Source organism: Onychomys torridus, chromosome 15 (assembly GCF_903995425.1).
Source record: "Onychomys torridus chromosome 15, mOncTor1.1, whole genome shotgun sequence".
Taxonomy (NCBI): domain Eukaryota; kingdom Metazoa; phylum Chordata; class Mammalia; order Rodentia; family Cricetidae; genus Onychomys; species Onychomys torridus.
The window spans coordinates 29,001,424-29,022,563 of record NC_050457.1 but is presented as its reverse complement, the minus strand read 5'-3'; the positions used below and the strand labels follow the sequence as shown (position 1 = coordinate 29,022,563).

The following is a 21,140-nucleotide window of genomic DNA, read 5'->3' as shown; positions in this document are numbered from 1 at the left end:
TTGTATAAAATTTAAATTACACATTAAAAAGAGTGTTATGAGTTCTGTATCTATAAGCCATCTTTAATAGTTATAAGCCTTCTGTTTCTTTTTTTCCCACTATATATTGTTTGTTTCTACATTATTTACTTACATCTGGAAATACTTGACTATTTACCTCCAGTCTGCAGATCTCTAATGAACAGTGTGACAATGTTGTATGCTATACCCAACAAGATTAACAGTTTTTATTATTATCCACTACATAGTTTATGTATTTGTATTCTCAAGTTATATATACATATCTATATTTAGAGTATATTTGTTTGATTAAAGATTCAAAAAAACATAGACACTGAATTTGATGGTTCTCTTTATCCCCTTCTCTCTGTGTGTCTCTGTCTTACATAAACATTCTTCTGTCTGTTGATTCTGTTCTTATTTGTGTATTATTATAAATTGAAATATACAAAGTGATTTGATGATAATTGTGTATATTATAGATGGTACATATGACATAGTATATGTAACATATATATATATGATATACACACACACACATTAACACTCTACCCTATTAACTGTATTCATGGGGCTATGCATCAACTGTAAAAGATATTCCTCCTGTCCATATCCCTTGACTGATACCTTACATCTCAAGTTTTTCCTCCCCCCCCGCCTTTTTTTTTGAAGCTGAGGATTGAACCCAGGGCCTTGCGCTTGCTAGGCAAGCGCTCTACCACTGAGCTAAATCCCCAACCTCTTTTCCTCCCTTTCAAACAATCTATTTTTGAGGGAAAAAAATCCCATATCTTTTATCCTGTAGAATTTCCTACATTCTGGATTTGAGTTATGTTGTCATTTAACACATTCCTCTGTTCTTCATATAGTACAAAAATTAGTTCTTCATATAGTACGAAAATCATATGCACATGATTAAGTTGGTTTAGACTTGTTTACTCTTAATTTTTTAAGGGTTCTTCATGAATGGTGCTGAAACCTTCCTTTGCACAGCACCAGAAGGCACATGATGATTGGTTTTTATGGCCAAACTGTGTCCCTCTTTTCAAGATCCAATTCTTGTTATTTTAGGACATGACTATTTGGATAAGTGACCTTTGAAAAGTTGATGGCATTGAGATTTGTTTTATAGTGTGGCCCTATTCCAGCCTAGTATCTTTATAGCAACATTTGTATACATAAGCAGATAGTATAGATACATACACAGATAGTCCATGTGACGCCAGACAGACATCAGTTCAACTCATCAGCACATTAAAATGAAATAATATCTTATATGTTTGCCTCTCCTTTCAGTGCCCCAAAAGAAAACACTAACAACTCCAGATGTGTATCAGACATCTTGTTGTATTGCAAGGTACTAAACATATGGGGTACTGCTTATACTCCATTGTTGGGAGTTACAGGTAGGAGGAATAGCAGTGTACATTAATGCAGTAGCTGGTGGCTCAGTGGTATGAGCACCGACTAGCAGCATAGGGAACAGATGATCTGCTCAAAGATAAGGCTTAGTGAAAAGTAGAGTGAAGCCGGGTGGTGGTGGCACGTGCCTTTAATCCCAGCACTCGGGAGGCAGAGGCAGGCGGATCTCTGAGTTCCAGGAAAGGTGCAAAGCTACACAGAGAAACCCTGTCTCGAAGAAAGAAAGAAAGGAAAGAAAGGAAGGAAGGAAGGAAGGAAGGAAGGAAGGAAGGAAGGGAGAGAAAGAAAGAAAGAAAAGAGAGAGAGAGAGAGAGAGAGAGAGAGAGAGAGAGAGAGAAGGAAGGAAGGAAGGAAGGAAAGAGAAAAAAGAAAAGTAGAGGGAACAATAGCAGTGCCAGGAGTTTTGAATTTTCCTTTTTGGGAGGGTGGTAGAATTAATAGATAACAAGCTCTTGCCTTACCAGTATGTTTATCTACCTTTTAAAAGAAGACTCTGTCTTGGTTAGGGTTTCTATTGCTGTGAAGAGACACCATGACCACGGCAACTTTTTAAAAACTTTTTATTTATTTTACATATCAGTCGCAGTTCTCCTTCCCTCCCCTCCTCCTGTTTCCCCTCACCTCCCTCCCACCCCACTCCCTTTCACTCTCCATAATGGGTGGCCTCCCATGCGGAGTCAGCAAAGCCTGGCACATCCAGTTGAGGTAGGACCAAACCCCTCCCCCCTGCATCAAAGCTGAGCAAGGCATCTCACCATAGGGACTCCAGAAGGCCAGCTCTTGCACCAGGGACAGATTCTGGTCCCACTGCTAGGAGCCTGAAAAACAGACCAAGCCACATAATTGTCACCCACATGGTCGGTCCCATACAGGCTCCCTAGCTGTGAGTCCCTGAGGTCCCATGAGCTCTGGTCAACTGTCTCTGTGGGTTTCCACATCATGATCTTGACCCCCATTGCTCACTTAATCCCTCCTCCCTCTATTCGACTGGATTCCCAGAGCTCAGCCCAGTGCTTGGCTGTGGGATCTCTGCATCTGCTTTCATCAGTTACTGGATGGAGATTCTATGATGACAATTAGGGTAGTCATCAATCTGATTACAGGAGAAGGCCAGTTCAGGCACCCTCTCCACTATTGCTAAGAGTCTTAGCTGGGGTTATCCTTGTGGATTCCTGTTGAATTTCCCTAGCACCAGTTTCTCCCTAACCCCATAATGACTCCATCGCTCAAGGTATCTCTTTCATTGCTCTCCCTCCCTCCCCCAACTTACCCATCCAGTTTCTTTGTGTTCTCATTCCCCCTCCCCTCCCTGCTACCCCCCCACCTGCCCAGTTTACCCAGGAGATCTCATCTATTTCCCCTTCCTAGGGTGATCCCTGCATCTATCTTAGGGTCTCCTTGTGAGCTAGCTTCTTTGGGGTTGTGGATTGTAACCTGATTATCCTTTGCTTTTCATCTAACATTCACTTATGAGTGAGTACATACCATGTTTGTCTTTCTGTGTCTGGGTTTCCTCACTCAGGATGATTTTTTCTAGTTCCATCCATTTGCCTGCAAATTTCATGCTGTCATTGTTTTTCTCCGCTGAGTCGTACTCCATTGTGTATATGTACCACATTTTCTTTATCCATTCTTTGGTTGAGGGGCATCTAGGTTGTTTCCAGGTTCTGGCTATTACAAATAATGTTGTTATGAACATAGTTGAACATGTGTCCTTGTGGTATGATTGAGAATCCTTTAGGTATATTCCCAAAAGCAGTATCTCTGGTTCTTGAGGTACATTGCCAATTTTCTGAGAAACTACCATACTGATTTCCAGAGTGGTTGTACAAGTTTGCACTCCTACTAACGGTGGAAAAGTGTTCCCTTTATTCCATATCCTCTCAAACATAAGCTATCATCAGTGTTTCTGATCTTAGCCATCCTGATTGGTGTAAGATGGTATCTCGGAGTTGTTTTGATTTGCATTTCCTGATGATTAAGGATGTTGAGCAATTCCTTAAGTGTCTTTCAGCCATTTGAGATTCTTCTGTTGTGAATTATCTGTTTAGATCTATAACCTATGTTTTAATTGGATTATTTGGTATTTTGATGTCTAGTTTCATGAGTTCTTTATATATTTTGGAGATCAGCCCTCTGTCAGATGTGGGGTTAATGAAGACCTTTCCCCATTCTGTAGGCTGTCATTCTGTCTAATTTACTGTGTTCTTTGCCTTAACAGAAGCTTTTCAGTTTCAGGAGGTCCCATTCATGAATTGTCAATCTCAATGTCTGTGCTACTGCTGTTATATTTAGGAATTGGTCTCCTATGCGAGTGCGTTCAAAGCTACTTCTCAATTTCTCTTCTATTAGGTTCACTGTAACTGGATTTATGTTGAGGTCTTTGATCCACTTGGATCCAGTGGGTGGCAGGGGTGGTGGAACAGCCTGCCTTCAGGACTCTTATGTGCTGATCAACTGCTGGGGCCGCACTGGGAGGGAGATGGGCATAATCTAGAGAGCAAGGGCTACCCAGGCAGGAGAGTGGTCACTTACCTCTCCCTCCAATTGGTGCAGGCGGTACCTGTGTCTCTGGAGGGTCCACTGATGGCACAGGGGATGGTTGGGTGGGACAGCAATTCTGATAAAGGAAAACATTTAATTGTGGTGGCTTGCTTACATTTCAGAGATTTAGTCCATTATCATCATGGCAGGAAGTAAGGCAGCATTCAGGCAGACATGTTGCCAGAGAAGGAGCTGAGAGTTCTTACATCTTGACTCGAAGGCAACAGGAAATGGCCTGAGAGGCTGCACAGTATCTTAAGCACAGGAGACCTCAAAGCCTGTCCCCACAGTGACACACTTCCTTCAACAAGGCTGCATCTACTACATCAAGGCCACACCTCCTAATAGTACCACTCCCTATGAGTTTATGGGGGCCAGTTACATTCAAAATACCGCAGACTCCGTTATCTAGAAGTAGCTTCAGAAACAAACAAACAAAAAACAACCTTTTGGCTTTTGTTCTGTTTATCAAAAAAAAGTCTCTTTACATCTATTTCCTTTGTTCTTAGAAAAAGAATGCTCAAGCCACATCAGTACCTCTCTGTGTTTCTGCCTTCTCACCTGAATTTCTTTGACCCATTAAAGATAATATATTCATCAAATGTGAGTGTGGCACACTTCAAACAGCTATTAACTTTTGACTAAAACTGTGCTTCCTCTCATTTCTGTATACTTAACATAGAGTACATATGCTTAGCCATTTTCTCTCTGAGAAGTCACCTGGGTGTGTGTGTGTGTGTGTGTGTGTGTGTGTGTGTGTGTGTGTGTGTATGTATGCGCACGTACACATGTATGTGTGCATGTTGGGGGAGGGGCATTTCATTTCACTCTCTGCTCTACAGTTGCTGTTGAGTGGGTAGGGAGGTGAGGAAGATGTGAAAGGTGTTGGGAGAGGAAGAAAGGATATGGCCAAATTATATTATAAAAGAATGTTTTAATGACAAAATAAAATTCACTTTATCCAGTAAATGACACAGAAATGTTTTAATGCCAGTAACAATATGGAATAAAGCTAGAATGGGCTACTTGAGTTTTATTCACTGTAAGTCCAATGTCCAAGACATAAACTCCATTCATTCTTTTCAGAAGCTTGCTGTCTTGAGCAGAAATACAAATACTCTGGTAATCAATATGTTTTATTCAATGCTTTCAGAGAATGGTCTTAAAGATCCTGAGTTTTCAAACTAACTTCTTCCTACAGCATTTTATTTTATTTTGCTTTAGATTTTTTTTGATTTCCATTCATTATTCCAGTGTTTATATTCATATTCATTCATTTAACAAGTGTATCCTTTGTTTTACATTTCTTTGATACCCTTTAGTCAAAGGCAGTATTTCTTAATTGAAAAAATTTAAATATTGGGAATAAGAAAAAGGCTAAATTTATTAGAATGACAGCATTTCAGTGAAAAAAAAAAGCATTTGAAACTGTTGAAGAATTGTGCGTAGTATAGTGTTTCACTGTAGGGTCTTAGGTGGGGAATACTTTCTTCATTTACAGAGAAGACATTTAAGAATCCAAAGGTACACATTTTCCCCTATGTGACATTTATTGTCTTCCTTTTGTGTGACTCTAATTAATAGATGATAAAAACAGATTCTCCTCAGTTTTTAAAAAGTTGTAAAAGTTAGTTAGCTATTATCAGTAAATAGCACCAACTGCATTAAAATGTGTTCCTGAAAACAAAACTTGTAAAATTACCATATAGTAATGTTATAGTTGGAATAGGAAACATCCCCCACAGGCATATGTAGGAAACACTAGGTTCCTGGCTTGTGCTGCTGTTTGGAGAGATAGTGGACATTTATAGGCATGAGGTATAGCTGAAGTGCACATAAATACAAGTATATACACACTAGTTTCAAAGACATATATCAGTACCTTATTAATTTTGCCTATATTTACATGCGTTACTTTCCCCATAAAATGTAGTCTATGAAGTATGAGAATGTGGTTTATACTCAATAGTTTCCCTCATCTTTGAGATCCATTTCTTTTACCAAGGTGTCGCAGCACTTAAAATGGATAGCACTAATCAGGGTGTGAAACTTGCAAAACGTTTGCATCTCTTCAGTGATATTTTATAATCCCTAAAGGTATCACCCGGTTTGGAAGACAGCAGGGGGCTTTCGAGACTTCAGTGCCTGAGCTGCAGCGGGGGTGATTTATAAGGATAAAAGAAAAGAGTGACAGTCAACTTCAGTTGAAGAATATAGTTTAGACCCTGTTGGACAGAGGAGGAAATTCATGGGAGTTACAAGTGTCAGATTCATATGATTGTTTTTCATTGTCTTAGTTTCATTTCCTGTTGCTATGACAAGCACCCTGGCAGAAGCAACTTGAAGGAGATGGGGTCTATTTTGGTGTACAGTTCCAGAGAGATGCAGGAGCAGGAGCAGGAGCAGGCTGATCACATCACATCCACATTCACAAAGCAAAGGGACAAGAGGGTGTGCGGCCATGCTGGACGGCCTTAAGGCCTGTCCCCAGCGGCCCACTTCCTACATCAAGGATCATCCCTTAAAGGTCCACAACCTTCCCTAACAACACCATTTGCTGTGCTCAAGGGTTCAACACATGAGCCACATTCATTAAGGTTAGTTGTGAATTGTGTAATGAATGCCTAAGAACTGAGGAATTCCAGGGAGATAGCCGAGGACCAGGAAAAGTGGAGTAGCTCTAAGGGAATATTGTAGGCTGGGTTTGGTTTGGCTTTTCCTCAACAGAAGTTGGGGTACTTTCTAAGAAAATATTTGACTCTGGATACCAAAGGAACTGTTAAGATTGACTTCATCAGTTTCAAACCCAGAAGTGTTTAACCTCAGCAATTACTGGAGAAGATTAAAGACTCCATAATTCAGGATTTGGACAGTTGTAGAGTTAATAAATTAGAAGCTTTAGTCACTGCAGCTCCTGGGCCTAGAATTATAAAGCTGGTGGTTTGGAAATAACCCAATTCCTTCTCCTGTTTGTGCAGATGAAGTATTTGATATCTTTGACTTAGTGGAAGCCAATGTATAGGGAGCTTAGGTAACAAGCCAGTTCACTCTAAATAGTGCATGTGCTAAACTATTTATTGAAATAAGCAGGAGCCATAAATTCCCAAAGAAATTAGACTTAACTGAGAAATTACCTTCAGTTCTGTTTAGTAGAGAGTGGTTTTTGTGTTTCAAAAACCAATTTGTGATTGTAACTTTGGAAACTGATTGCTATACATCTTTGTAATTTATCACAGGTTGATACCAAGTTCGATTTTGTTAATTCATGGCCATGGGTTACTTCGGTTGAGGTGCTTTGTATTGCAGGTCTTCTGTGATCAAAGCCAACACTAGGGTTCAAGAGTAGTGGAATGGGCTGACGTACTATTAATTTTACAAATTGACCTTATCTGTAAGCCCATTTCCAGCAGAGTCATCATGTATGATGCCCTGTCCAGTAAACAGCCACTGGTTCAGAGCCCATTTTGCAAATCAGTTGTGGAGTACCTCTTAGGTTCATGCATCCCATATAGTGAGATCTCACTAGCATTAAAAAATGTTACTCTTTAATATCCACTGTGGGCAGATTTCTTCTCATTTCATAGAGACCTTCCAGTAATACAACCTTTAGGTGATTGACTAGCCTACAGATTAATGCCTACAAATATATCATAGTGTTTACAAGCAAAAATAAATATATTGAGCTGCTTAAAAACAAAAATTGATCAGCCATGGTTTTATACATTTAGAACCATGTCTATAATGGAGACTAAGGCTGGAGGCTTGAGTCCAGAAGTTCAAGACCAGCATGGGCATCACAGCAAAACAAACAAAAACTCCAAACCCAACAACAACAATAAAAATTGGAAATGGTGTTGCTCTGCAGAATGATGAACTGAACAGATCACTTACCCATTTTGTTTATAAATTTATGTGCATTACTCTTTTCACATACATGCCAATCTTACCTCACTTGACTTTAATCTTATTTTTAAAGAACTGTATTGGTAATAAGGAAGTTCCAAATTCCTTCACATGGAATTATACCTGTGCCAATGTTGGTATTTTACCATATAGAGTAATAGTAGTCAAAGGTAGACTAAGGATTCAAGTCTTTATGGGGATTGTAATTGCAGAGCACAGTATTACAGAGAGTTATAGCCTAAGCAGTTAACTAATGTGTTTTTCACAGAGGCTGATTTGTCCTTCTTAAACATTTTACAGGATATAATTGGGCAGTCAAGTGTGCATAGGGAAGCTCTTGGGGATCTCTGCTTTTTGTTAAGTATAGTTCTCCAAACGCGTTGCTAAGACCCATTTAAGAAAGCAGGTAATGTTAAGGTGTGGTTTGCCCTTTTCATGGTTGCCGTTATCACTGGACACAAAGGCAGTGGTGGAGAAGTAGAGCCCCAGGCTGGTGGACCTTTTGGTCTTCATTGCCACAGACATGCACTTAGAAATAGTTTACTGAAACCATCAATGTTGTTGATTTTATTTTATCTTTATTCCTAAATATTTGCAAAGGAAGGAGGAAGAACTTGCATAGCCTCTCTGCAGTCTGTGAAAAGCTGGTAAGACCCCTGAAGGAAAGCCTTGTGTTTCAGTGGAGAGCTGCTGTGCACCCTCCTCACTGTGAAACACGTTTACTGAAGTGACTGGCAGGCGGCATGTGTTCAGAGATGAACATTCTCATACATTTGGTACGCGTGACAAAGTTTGATCTTCAAGTTAAAACAAGAATTCATCACCTTATGGCCTTTACTGTTGTCCTGTAATGAAACAGTATTGTTACTGAGGTTGATGGTAATTTTCATAAATGATTTTTCAGTATTATACAACTGACATGTTCAGCATTTGAGAGACGTAACTCAGTGAAGTAATATTTCCCAAATGTGCAGTGCATTCAAGAAGTGTCAAACATTATAGTATCAGGACAGGTAGTGAAGTAAACAAGTACCAATATATGTATGAGTATGAGTACTCTGTATTAAGAAAACCGTAAAGCCATGTGACTGCTACCCAAAATGTTTAGACAAGTTCTTTACCTAGTTCTCTATCTCGTTTAAGCCAATAATCTTAGCATCTCAGGTGCTGAGTTGGAGATGGATTTGAGTTTGTGTCCAACACATTAGTTGTTCAAAGGCTACCCACTTTGTTATTAGGTTGGGTTTCAATGTTTCAGCCTTCCTTTTAACATAAGTTACTGGCCAGAAGCCATCTCACTTTTATAAATAGATTGCTAGTAGATAGCCATCTGTTGCTTCCCCTTTCAAGTTCAAATTAGTATAAACACAGCTGTACATCTTTCTACTGTGCTTTCCTTGTCCATATTTTCAGGAATTAAGTTTAGTTCTTCTCACTGATTGGTCAAACATAATTCATAATTTTTATTGGGGAAAAAAGTGTAAGGAGCCGTGTGGGATGGCAACCCAGAGTAACGAGTCTCTCTCAACCCTCGACAGAGAAGCTTTCTTCAGGAGAAGGAGGTAAAAATGAAGACCAGAAAATCATCAAATTGAGGAGATTTAGAGACCATAGAATTCTCAGCCCTAAATGGGCAATTTTTTACCATACCCCTACTCTCAAGGGATCATATAGAAGAGGGGAGAGAAAGATTGGAAGAGCCAGGGCTGGTGGATGACAACAAGGAAGTTGTCAGTGGTTTTCAGACAAAGCAGGAATCCACAGCAGTTGTGATAGCAGGCACAAGGCCAGTGCAAGCCCAAACCAGACAAAATTCCAGCCTGGAAAGCTGAGGCGGACATGAAGTTCTCCCCTCCCTAAAGAGCTATTGGCAACTGATTGCTGCTAGAAGAGAGAGGGTTAGTTTCCTTTAAGGGGTGGTCCCTGGTAGGTCTACCAGGCTTTAGTGGAAGGCCACTCATACAAAAGTATATGGACAGCACAAATTGGAGTGGATGGATTAAAAAAATAAATAAAAGGCAGTAGGGAAGGGGCACATAGATGTGGGAAGATTGGGGGAGGGAAGTAAGTATCAGAACATACTGTATGAAATTCTCAAAGAATCAATGAAAAGATAGCCAAACTTAATATAGGCCTTTAAAATTTTGACACTTTCAGATCAGTGTGTTTATATAACTTACTGAACACATCATCTTGATTCTGTGAAAAGATAGAGGAATGTGAGGAGCTCTCACCTGCATATTGTTTGTCTGATTTCCATAGATTTTTGCTGTGAATTTTCAGGGTCAGATACTACATTCGATTATGTGACTCTGGAATGAGTATAGTATGCTTTTTAGTAATTCAAATAGGTAAGAAAAAACAGAAATAAAAATGATAGTACGTGATTCCTTCTTTGGAGATGTGTACAGAAGACAGAAGAAAAGGAACTGCATGTTCTGAAAGTCTGTCCTATAATTAAAATTGATTGACATCATCCTTAAAAGTGAGAACTGCTGGTTCACAGATGCCATAAAGAAAGAAAATGATATAGCAGACATTAGAAGATAGAAAAGCATAGTCTCTAGGGAACTATGCAAATATCTGTATTCAAAAAGTGTACAGCCAAAGTTATGAGGAGGACAGTAAGAGAGATTTGCACAAATGTGACAGGAGAGTTAATTGGTAAAAAAAAAAAATATGGTGACTGTAATTTTGACTTTGTAGTTTTTGCAGTAATTTTTTAGATTAAAGATAATATTAAATTGAAGCTTGAATTGCAGATTATAGATTCAGAGAGAGGGGAGGTAGACAAGAAGTCCTACCCAAGGAACTGTTGGCAAATGATAGCTGTCAGGAGAGTTGTGTCAGGCCTTTTAACATGGTGACATGATCATCTTCAAAGTCCTACCCTAGAATTGTGTGATCCAGTTATATAAAACAAATTCTGAAGATAATCTCACAATGCTTTAAGTTTATGATTCTGTGTTGGCCCTCATTCTTAGCTATATGTGGCTCCATGTGGCCCATAGGTCACAGGGTGGACCCATATACACCATTTTAGGTATTAGGTTTCACCAGTTATGTTTAGCTCTTTGTAATCTTATCACACATATAGGTAGATGCCATGTGACCAATCACAGTCAGATGCTGAGGAGTTCTGTTGCAAGGATTTCTTATGCTACCAAAAGAGCCTGTTATAGTTGGGTTTTGTTTGCTTTTCTTTTCTTTCTTTATTTTTACATAGTAGGAGGCCTGGCTTATATTCTGAATGTCAGTGTATTAGATAATGTTCTATTGCTGCAAAGAGACACCATGACCAAGGCAACTTATAAAAGAAAGCATTTAAATGGGGGCTTGCTTACCGTTTCATACATGGCACTGGAAAAGCAGGAGAGAGCTTAAATGTCACCTACAAGCAGGAAGTAGAGAAAGGAAGAAAGATACTGGGCTAGCATGGGCTCTTGGAACCTCAAAGCCCAGCCCAATTAACACACTTCCTCCAAAAAGGCTACACCTCCTAATCCTTCCTAAACAGTCCACCAACTGGGAACCAAATATTCAAAGCTATGAGCCTATGGGGGCCATTGTTATTCAAACCACCACTGTCAATGTCTTCACCCTGTAACAGATTACATATTGAGTTTATTAATATACAAGTTTTCTTTTTCTTTTCTTTTTTTTTTTTTTTCTTTTTCCTTCGAGACAAGGTTTCTCTGTATACCAGCCCTGACTGTCCTGGAACTCACTCTGTAGACCAGGCTGGCCTTGAACTCACAGAGATCCACCTGCCTCTGCCTCCCAAGTGCTGGGATTAAAGGCCTGCACCACCACCACCCAGCCCAATATGCAAGTTTCTATGTTTTACCTAGAACAGAAAAATTAGATTCTCCTGGATTGTGGCCCAGGGACATGCAGTTCAATACACTCTCCTTATATCGTACCTTTGAGGAAGTAACACTGAAATATCAAGGATGAGGAAAGAGACAACTCTTCAGAAACCTGGGGCGAGAGCTAGAGTTGTGCTGTCCAGTAGGACTGTGCTACCAGTCACATCAGTGAAGCCACATAAGAGTAAAAAAGAGAGAGATGGCTCAGCTTAGGTAAAGTGTTGGCCATGCAAAGGCGAGGGCTTGCATTTGGATCCCCATGCCCCATATAAAAGACCAGGCATGGAAGTATGTGCTTGTAATCCCAGCCCCAGGGAGACAGACACAAGAAGATCCTGGGGGCTTTCATCAGTAAGCTCCAAGTTCAGTGAGAGACCCTGCCTCAAAAAAAAAAAAAAAAAAAAGAAAAAAAGGCAAGGGGCTGGTGAGATGGGCCACTAGGTAATGGGCACCGTTCTCTAAGCCTGACAGCCGGAGTTAAATTCCTAGAGCCGCACAATGGAATGAGAGAGCTGAGGATACAAAGTTGTTCTTTGACCTCCACATGTGCTCTGCTGGCACATATATGCCCACACAGACATGCACATGATGAATACTGCTTAAAAAATTAGTCAAAGACTAATAGAAGAAGATGCCTGATATGGACCTCTGGCCTCTACATGCTCATGCACATACAAATGTATACGCATAATACACTACACTGCACACACTACACATTCAAGCACACATACCAAATAAAATAGTGAAAAAGAAACAAGTTAAATTATCTGTATAATATACTTTACTAATATATTACATTTTATAATCTAAAAATTTTTGCATATTTCTCATTCTTATTTCTACAAAGTCTTCATTATCTGTTGTTATATAATCTGGATTGGCTACATTCAAGTACTAAGTAACCTCATCTGACTAGTAATTATCTATAGATTCGCACATATGTATTCTGAATGAACTGCCGGTACAAAGGCCCCAGTGCAGAGTCTTAAAGAGATGTTCATTTGACATCTGAACGTTGAAAACACTGGTCTAGATCTTTGGAACAAGATCAAAACTAGATCTTTACGTTTGAAAGTCAGTAGTAGGGAAGAGTTGTCACAATACAGTCTTCAGTAGTTGTCAGCAAGGATGGACTGAAATCTTTTGTTGTATGTCACTGCACCTTAAGGGGACATGGACAAATGTCTGAGAGGGATATCTTCCTAGTTGATTTTGGTGTGAGGCTTCCCTGAAGGTTCGGCTCCTGGCTGAGGATCACTAGGTAAAAGGAGTTGAGGATGAAGGAAGTTAAGGGTATTGAGGGGAAAAGGAAGCACTCGGGGTGGTAGGGGGTTTAGACAAGGAAAGTGGGTACTCCAGCAATGCAGGAGGAAGAGGGGGAGATTTTACAGATCCTACTCATTGTCATTGATGTTGCATGGGCTCCAGTGGGTTCTAAAGATGAGTTAGTTCATGGAGGCAGAACTGTGGCCTAGCTGCTGGAAGATCAGGACTGGATTGACTGGTAGAGGGACGGACATGCTGAGCCTGCTAGCCAGGGATGGGTTTGGTTGTTTTCTCTGTCTTTGGAAGCAGAGTCTTTTTATGTTACCCAGGATGGCTTAGTACTCACTGTGTTGCTTAGACTCAAGTGCTCCATCTTGCTTAACCCCCCACCCCAAGTGGCAGGATGATACAGTTCCCATCATGCATAACTATTATAATTTAATTCTTTCTACTTGCATATTGTCAAATCTATAGGTTCTTTCTCCTATTGCTCTCACAGCTGATGAGGTTTAGCTAATTGTGTGTATACATTACCATATACAAATAGTCATTTTTGTTTTAACCACGTCCTAGAATTAGAGGTTTACCTAGTCCAGGCTCTTGGTTCATTGTAGAATGGTAGGATTTCCGTGAGTTGTGCCTATGTACATCATTGCTCAATGTTCCTAATGCCCTTTTGATGTGCCAAGGATGAGACTTACTAATCTGTTTATAGCACCGTGGGCACCTCTAAGGCAGAAAGTAAAACAACTCCTCTTCATGTTCTCAGAGCCCAGCATGTGTTAGGCTTTCAGTAAATAGTGTATGAAAAGATCTAAGAGCATCGACAGAAACATCTCAAGTATAAAGACAGACTCGTGACTGAGGGGCCTATTCTGAGCCTCACCACTTGCATCATCAGAGGATGTAGTAAACCGCTCTCCTGGGTGTCATTTAAAGAAGTGACTGCAGTCTGATAAAGATTATCTTTTGTATTATTTTTCAAATTGAAATTAGATTCTCCCATACAATACACCCCCACCACAGTTTCCCCTCCCTCCACTCCTCCCATCTCTCCCCCCCCCCTTCCTTCCCGCCCAGAACCACTCCCCCTCCATTTCCTCTTCAGAAAAGAGCAGGACTCCAAGAGAGGACAGCCAAAGGGCAAAACAAGATACAATAAGACAAGGAAAAGCCCTCCTCTCTAGGCTGGACAAGGCTACCCAATAGGAGGAAGAGTCCCCAAAGCAGGCAAAAGGGTCAGAGGTACACCTGCTCCCACAGTTAGGAGTCCCAGAAAAGCACCAAGCTAACAGCCATAACATAGACACAGAGGACCTGGTGCAGACCCTTGCAGACCCTGTGCTTTCGATTTCAGTCTCTGTGGGCCATGTTCTCCTATCCACCACCACTTTAAAGTAAGTACTTCAATTTCACTAAAAAGTAAAGCATGTATACTTAAATTTTAATCCTGAACCTGTATTTTAATGCCCTATCTTAAAACATTTTATTGAAAAAAATTATGCAATATATATTTTATCATGTTTTCCCCATCCCAGTTTCTCCCAGATCCTCTCCAATCTCCTACCCATCCAATTTCATGTTCTTTTTCAAAACCAAAAATTAAACAAATAAGAAACCCACAAAACAACCCCACAAAAAATGAAAAATCAAGATGAACAATGAATATTTATAATTTGTCATGATTTGTTTTTGAAAAAAAATTACATTTAATTATTTACTTGTTTTATGTGTTTAAAGGGAGGGTACAGCTGCCGCAGTGCTTTTGTGGAGGTCAGAGAACAACTGATTCTCTCCTTCCACCGTCTGGGTCTCTTGCATCAAATAGTCTTGTGTTGATGCAAGCAATCATCTCTACCCACTGAGCAGTCCACTCATAGTTCTTAAAAGCACTGCAGTGATTTAGATTTTCTCTTGGTCTGTGGCTTTAAAAAAATATCAATAGTGAGAGACATAAAGCATTGTAGAAAGAAAATAAGCTGGCAATCACTACATAATGTATTATGATCAAAATTGAATGGAATGTTCTATGTCAGACATTTTCTAAAATGTTCCTTGCCTAAAACATGCTAACTAGCAAATAGGTACCTATTTCAGCTCACAAAACCCACTGCAGGGTTTTTCCACAAAGGAATGTCCCTCAATGTCATCTGTTGGGATTCCAGAGAAAGCAGCTCCAGACTCCAGGGTGTACTGTACTCTCTACAGCATCCATTTGGGACCTTATGGAATGTTACAGCTTTGCTCATAATGGGCAGTGAGACAAAAGCATGTTGTATCTAGACTGGAGGGATAGGCATGTCCACTCAAGTGATCTAGGAAAGGAATTTATCTATGGAAGATTTAAGGAATTCTGGCTCAGAGCCAGGGTCAGTTTTTTAAGTGTTTGGGGTATCATCCCAAAACGCCTTTATCAGTGCTAGTGGGGAGTGTTGAAAGTTCCTGCCCAGGTTTAATCCTGCTGTCCAACCCTGTAGCTGCCTGTATCAAAGAGGACTCCAGACACCGATTTTGGGTCAGGGCACAGCTTAGGGGAGCTGGAGTCTCTAGTAAAAGATGGTTTTTCCTTCTCTTCTTGTAACTTCGGCTGTATGGGTTTAGAAATCAGACCTATCTGATGCAGCTTGTCATTCTGAAAATTATTGCTGTTCCCACAGATGAAAAGAAGCGAAGAGGCAACAAGCAGACAAACCAGTGAAGAGCAAATAGGTAGTCTTCGCTGTTGGAAATGTAGACAATGTATTGCCAGTTCTGGGTGCTTCATGAATTATCTTGAGACTCGAGTGATAGAGGTGAGTTTCTCCGGCTTCAAGAGTTTCAGAGTGTAGAAACATTGGAGGCACACCCATACACAAACACCTGCTCCTCCACACCTGAAGGTATGACAAATACCTTTAAAATCTGATGCATTTCAGTGAACAAAAATCTAAATTTTCTCACTCCATCATTTTATTAGATATAATTTGTACAGAATAAAACTTGTTTCCAGCTTGATAACTTAATTAGCTCTAATAGGAATCAATTCAAGATACATATTTCCAGGACCCCAGAAGTCTGTTTTGCCCCTTTCAGACAAGACATTCTCCCACTCCAAGGCACCTGCTCTAGTGCTGTGTATCCAGAAGCTGGTATCGCCCATCCTTGACATCCCTTCAAATGAAATAAAATCACATACGTTCTTTTTGACTTGTATTTTGCCCAGTATCAGATTTGACAGTTTCACTTATGTGCCGTGTGCAGCAATTTGTTGAATTCTGTGTCACGTGGGAATGTGACAGTTACCATTTATGAGTGTGACAGTTACCATTGTTTTCTACTGAGGGACCTTTATACATACTCCACTTTTAGATTATGTGTGTTTATTGTTGTCTTAGGCTATGGAAATGTATACAAAGGTCTTTTTCTTGTTGTCATTATTCTAGATGTGTACATGAAGATGAGTACCTTAGCTACAGGGTAGATGTACTTTTAATTTTTTAAAGAAATTGCTGCTAGTTTTCTAAAGTGAGCATTCACCATCAGTAACAGTGTCAGAGACCTTCAGTTGCTCTAGAACTTCTTCACTGTGGTTTGTCCATTCAGGCAGATGAGCAGTGGCATAACATTAGAATTGCTTTGCATTTTTTTGTTAGCTAATGATGGAAATCACTTTTTTATACGTTTATTGATCAAAGACATTTTAGAGTTATATTGTTTATGTTTATATTATTTACATTTTATTATTTATTCATTAGCATAACTCTCTGAGGAAGATAATCTGTTATAAATTTAAGAAGACTGAGACACCAAGAATAAGTAATGTTGCTCAAGTTCACAATGTGTCTAGGCAGTGAGTCTGGACAGGTCTAGGATACTAGGATGCATGGGGATAAGATGTGGAAGGGAGGGATGCAGAATGTAAAACAGGTTCTAATTCTTGAAGATCTTTAAGGCAGGTCCATGTAGCCTGATCTGAGAGTGGTGTGGTATGGGAGCAGGCTAGTACCTGTACTGGTGCCTGTACTAGTGCCTGGTGAAAGGCTTCCCAGAAAAATCTGAAAATACGTAGACATACATGTATACATGTATATTTAGCTATTTCAGAAATGCAATTTGTGAACTGTAAAATCTACCCATTTTAAGAATATAACCTGCCAGGCGGTGGTGGCGCACACCTGTAATCCCAGCACTTGGGAGGCAGAGGCAGGTGGATCTCTGTGAGTTCAAGGCCAGCCTAGTCTACAAAGCAAGTTCCAGGACAGCCTCCAAAGCTACAAAGAAACCCTTTCTTGAAAAAAAAATATATATATATAACCCAGGCTGGGTGGTGGTGGTGCACACCTTTAATGCCAGCACTCAGGAGGCAGAGCCAGGCAGATTTCTATGAGTTCGAGGCCAGCCTGGGCTACAGAGTGAGTTTCCGGAAAGGCGCAAAGCTACACAGAGAAACCCTGTCTCGAAAAACCAAAACAAAAGAATACAGCCCAGTAATTTTTCAACTACCATCACCAAACAGTTTAGGAACTTTATAACATCCAGAAGTTTCTCATGCCCGTTTGTCCTGCTGCTGGCCCCAGCAGCTTCTAGTCTGACTTTTGTCTCCGTGGATTATTTGTGTAATGTATATGTGTATTCTTTATAAAAGTCTATGTAAGCTATTGAAGCTGTCTTACAGAATAAAATATATTTATATGAAAATTAGAGTTACACTAATTTTTCATATACTAAAATGTATCTGGATAAGTTGCTACTAGAGAAACACAAAATATTCAGAAGTATTAAAATAAGAAATAAAACATTTTAAGATTATACTAGTAGATGAAAGACACTACCCAGGTAATCAGGCCAGAAAGAATATGAAGAAATCATTGAAAAGGTAAAGGAATCACATGACCCAGCAATCATTTGAACAAATATCAGTTGCCTGTGTTCGTGGTGGCCCCTGCATTAGCACAGGTGATGGAAAAGAGTCCAAACCCATTTACCTATTATAGTTCTGTAGTGAGTGTTGGAGTAGTTTTTAGCTCTCTTCCCAAAACTCTGCATTCTGATACCTGCCCCTCGACAGGTGTCAGGCAGCAACCACCGATCTACAGCATCTTTGTTAAAACCAAGGACAGCTTCAACTCTGACTGAGGGTCTGTGCATGAGGACATAACAGACAGGGTTATGTCATCTCTGCACACTTATAGGACTGCACACTTACAGGAGGCACTCCTCTAGAGTCGTGTGATGTTGAAATGCACAACAAAGGCGGTATCTGGTCTTGGGGATCCCCCCATTCATCACCAACCAGCAGCCCTTTTTTCTGGGTATGGGTTATTTAATTCCTAAATTTCCACTGATGGTAATCCTAGCTTTTATGATGTGTCTTTGCAGCACTCATTTTATCGTTTGTGATCTTGTGTTCTTCACATTGAACTTGCACACATTCTGGGCCCTGTTCTCCCTCCCTCTGTACACACACTGACAGCAGTCACATCTATACGCATAGTGTCAGCAGAATTTAACAACTATTTAGCAGTTTGTCAAGGTCACATAGTAAACTACAATGCAAGGATCTGGGCCCAGTCAGTTGGGCTGAATTGTAAGCTTCCTGAGTTCCTATGTACGGAATCTGGAGGTGAGGCTTTTAAGGTAATTAAGGGAAAATAAGTCATGGAGATAAGACTAATCCAGCAGGGCTGTGGATAAAGCAAGAGAGAATGTGGGAGGGGAAAGGAGAAGGTAGTTTTTAGTTAGCTGTCTGCAAGACAGGAAGAACCCTCACTGAAGGCCAGATAATTGGGTGCCCTGACTTTGGACATGTAGCCTCTAAAACAATACAAAGGCATGTTTCTGTTGTTTAGTTTCTTCAGTTTATAGAATTTTATTATGGCAGCCTGAGCGGATCCACCACAGGTCCTAAATTATAGGTACTGGAAATTTGAGACCAATAGAAGAGTGATTTATCTGCCCTTGTGAAGTTTCCAGGATTTATCACTCACTATTAATATGGTATTCATACCATATTAATATAATCAATTCTTTTATAATTGTAGATCCACTATAATAAATATCAATAGTTTAAATGTTTGTTTTAATATTGAATTTTTATTCTTTACCTATCATAGAAATATTAGATATTAGTCAATCAAAGAAGTGTTCAGTTATCTGTAGAATTGGTAAAAGGAAAAGTATAGGGCAAGGTAAGAATGGGAGATTGACAGAGTTCTAAACCTGTCTTCAAGGAGAAGGCTTCCTCAGGAACCGAGTAAGTGAAGGCAGAGTAAGACACTGAGCATGGAAACCTTGGGCACCAGCACGTTCAAGTCCCTGTGGTCCATCCCCAGCACCAAAAGTGGTTGCTGTATTGGTGCTCAGGGTTAAAGGGGGCTTACCAAGATGTAAAGCTGGAAAGATGGGCCGTGGCCATTTTTTAAGTCAAACTAAAAAGTTTGATCTGTGCCACAAGAAACGAGAAGTCACTGAAGGGGGCATGCCATGGCCTTTGAATTTTACAGAGGTCTTCTTGATTGTAGTATGAGGAGTGTGTAAAGAAAGGAAGCAGGCATGGGTGCATGTGCCTCTCTCCCCTCTCCCTCCCTCACCTCCAGCTCCAGCTCCTCGCCTCTTCTCCTTCTGATCCTTTGATGAGAGCTTTTCACTCTTGAAATAACCTTTCAGGGTACACATTTAAGAACAAAGTCCAAAGAATTTTGAGTCTCTTAAATTAGTAACCCTTTAAACATTTAATAACAAATAACAATGCTCAGTGGTGTTCTTGCTACAGAGTTTGCCCCTGCATCTGCACAGCTATAGTAGTTAAACAGTATGGATTGCTCATTTTTTAAATGAATTTGATGCTACAGTGTTACTTTAAAACCGAGTTGTAAACATGTTTCAGAGATGATGGTATTAATCATCAACGTTTAAACATTGAAACCATACAACGTAATTTTAAAAATTAAGTCCATTCAATGGTGAAAACTAACACACATCCTGCATAGGCAACTGAAGCCATTTCTTCCTTAGAAAGTAAAATATAAATGAGGTGCACTAGTGCCCCCTGCTGCCTGAGGAAATTATTTTCTTTATAAGCATTATGCATCTTCCTTCTAGCTTTATGCAAAATTAGCTTAGGATTCGGAGGCTTTTGTTGTTGTTGTTGTTATTGTTATTGATGTTTTGTTTTGTTTTCTACTTCTCCTCTCTTCTTTCACAGCTCACTTGATAAAAATAATCTCACTATAATGTTTCGAATCTTAGTGAAAATAGCCTTTTCTAGACTTTTAAGTTCCTTGTTACTGAAGAGATATGTTTGCTATTTAAAAAGCCTTAAATTCCTCTAGTCAGGCTGCTTCTGATTCCATCATTCTTTTAAGTTGATTTTTTAGTTTGGAGTACAAAATGGTAGGCTTCATTGTGACATTTCCTACATGTGTACAGCACTGTCTTTTCCTTGTTCTTGTCCACACCATTATGCTTCCGACTCTTCCCACTGGAATCTGCTTCCTGTCCTCCAAACATTCTCCATCCAGCTTCCGTGTCACATGGGAATGTACATGCACCCACACAGGCACACGTGGGCACAAACACACGTCTCGAGCTGTCCCTCTAGCATGGAAGAGTGACTGTCCTGGTAAACCATGTTTGATTTTAGTAGTAGCCCAAATTAAAGTGGTTTGCCAGAATGTCACGAAGCAGAAGTAGCTAATGGAAGTTCCTCTCCCAGAGCACCTTTCCATATACATTAGTCTGTCATTTTGGCTAATTTAGAAGTAAGTTTTAGGTTTGCTTTTTAAGAGTGTTGGGGAAAATATCAGCGCTTTAAATGTACTCAGGCAGGACGTACAGATTAGTACATGAGGTACAGGTTAGTACATGAGGTACAGGTTAGTATATGAGGTACAGGTTAGTATATGAGGTACAGATAAGTATATGAGGGACAGGTTAGTACATGAGGTACAGGTTAGTATATGAGGTACAGGTTAGTGCATGAGGTACAGGTTAGTACATGAGGTACAGGTTAGTACATGAGGTACAGGATAGTACATGAGGTACAGGTTAGTACATGAGGTACAGGTTAGTGCATGAGGTACAGGTTAGTATATGAGGTACAGGTTAGTGCACGAGGTACAGGTCAGTGCATGAGATACAGGTCAGTACATGAGGTAC

General features: G+C 40.0%; 1 protein-coding gene across 2 annotated transcripts in view; it reads left to right on the top strand.

Annotated features, from left to right (window-relative positions):
• The window catches only part of Rnf180 (ring finger protein 180), a 171,046-nt gene that overhangs the window by 7,109 nt on the left and 142,797 nt on the right, over positions 1–21,140 (top strand). For both annotated transcript variants that reach the window (XM_036207450.1, XM_036207451.1), the window contains exon 2: positions 15,662–15,796. In XM_036207450.1, the coding sequence (XP_036063343.1) occupies positions 15,662–15,796 (135 nt within the window). The remainder of the gene's footprint in view (positions 1–15,661; positions 15,797–21,140) is intronic.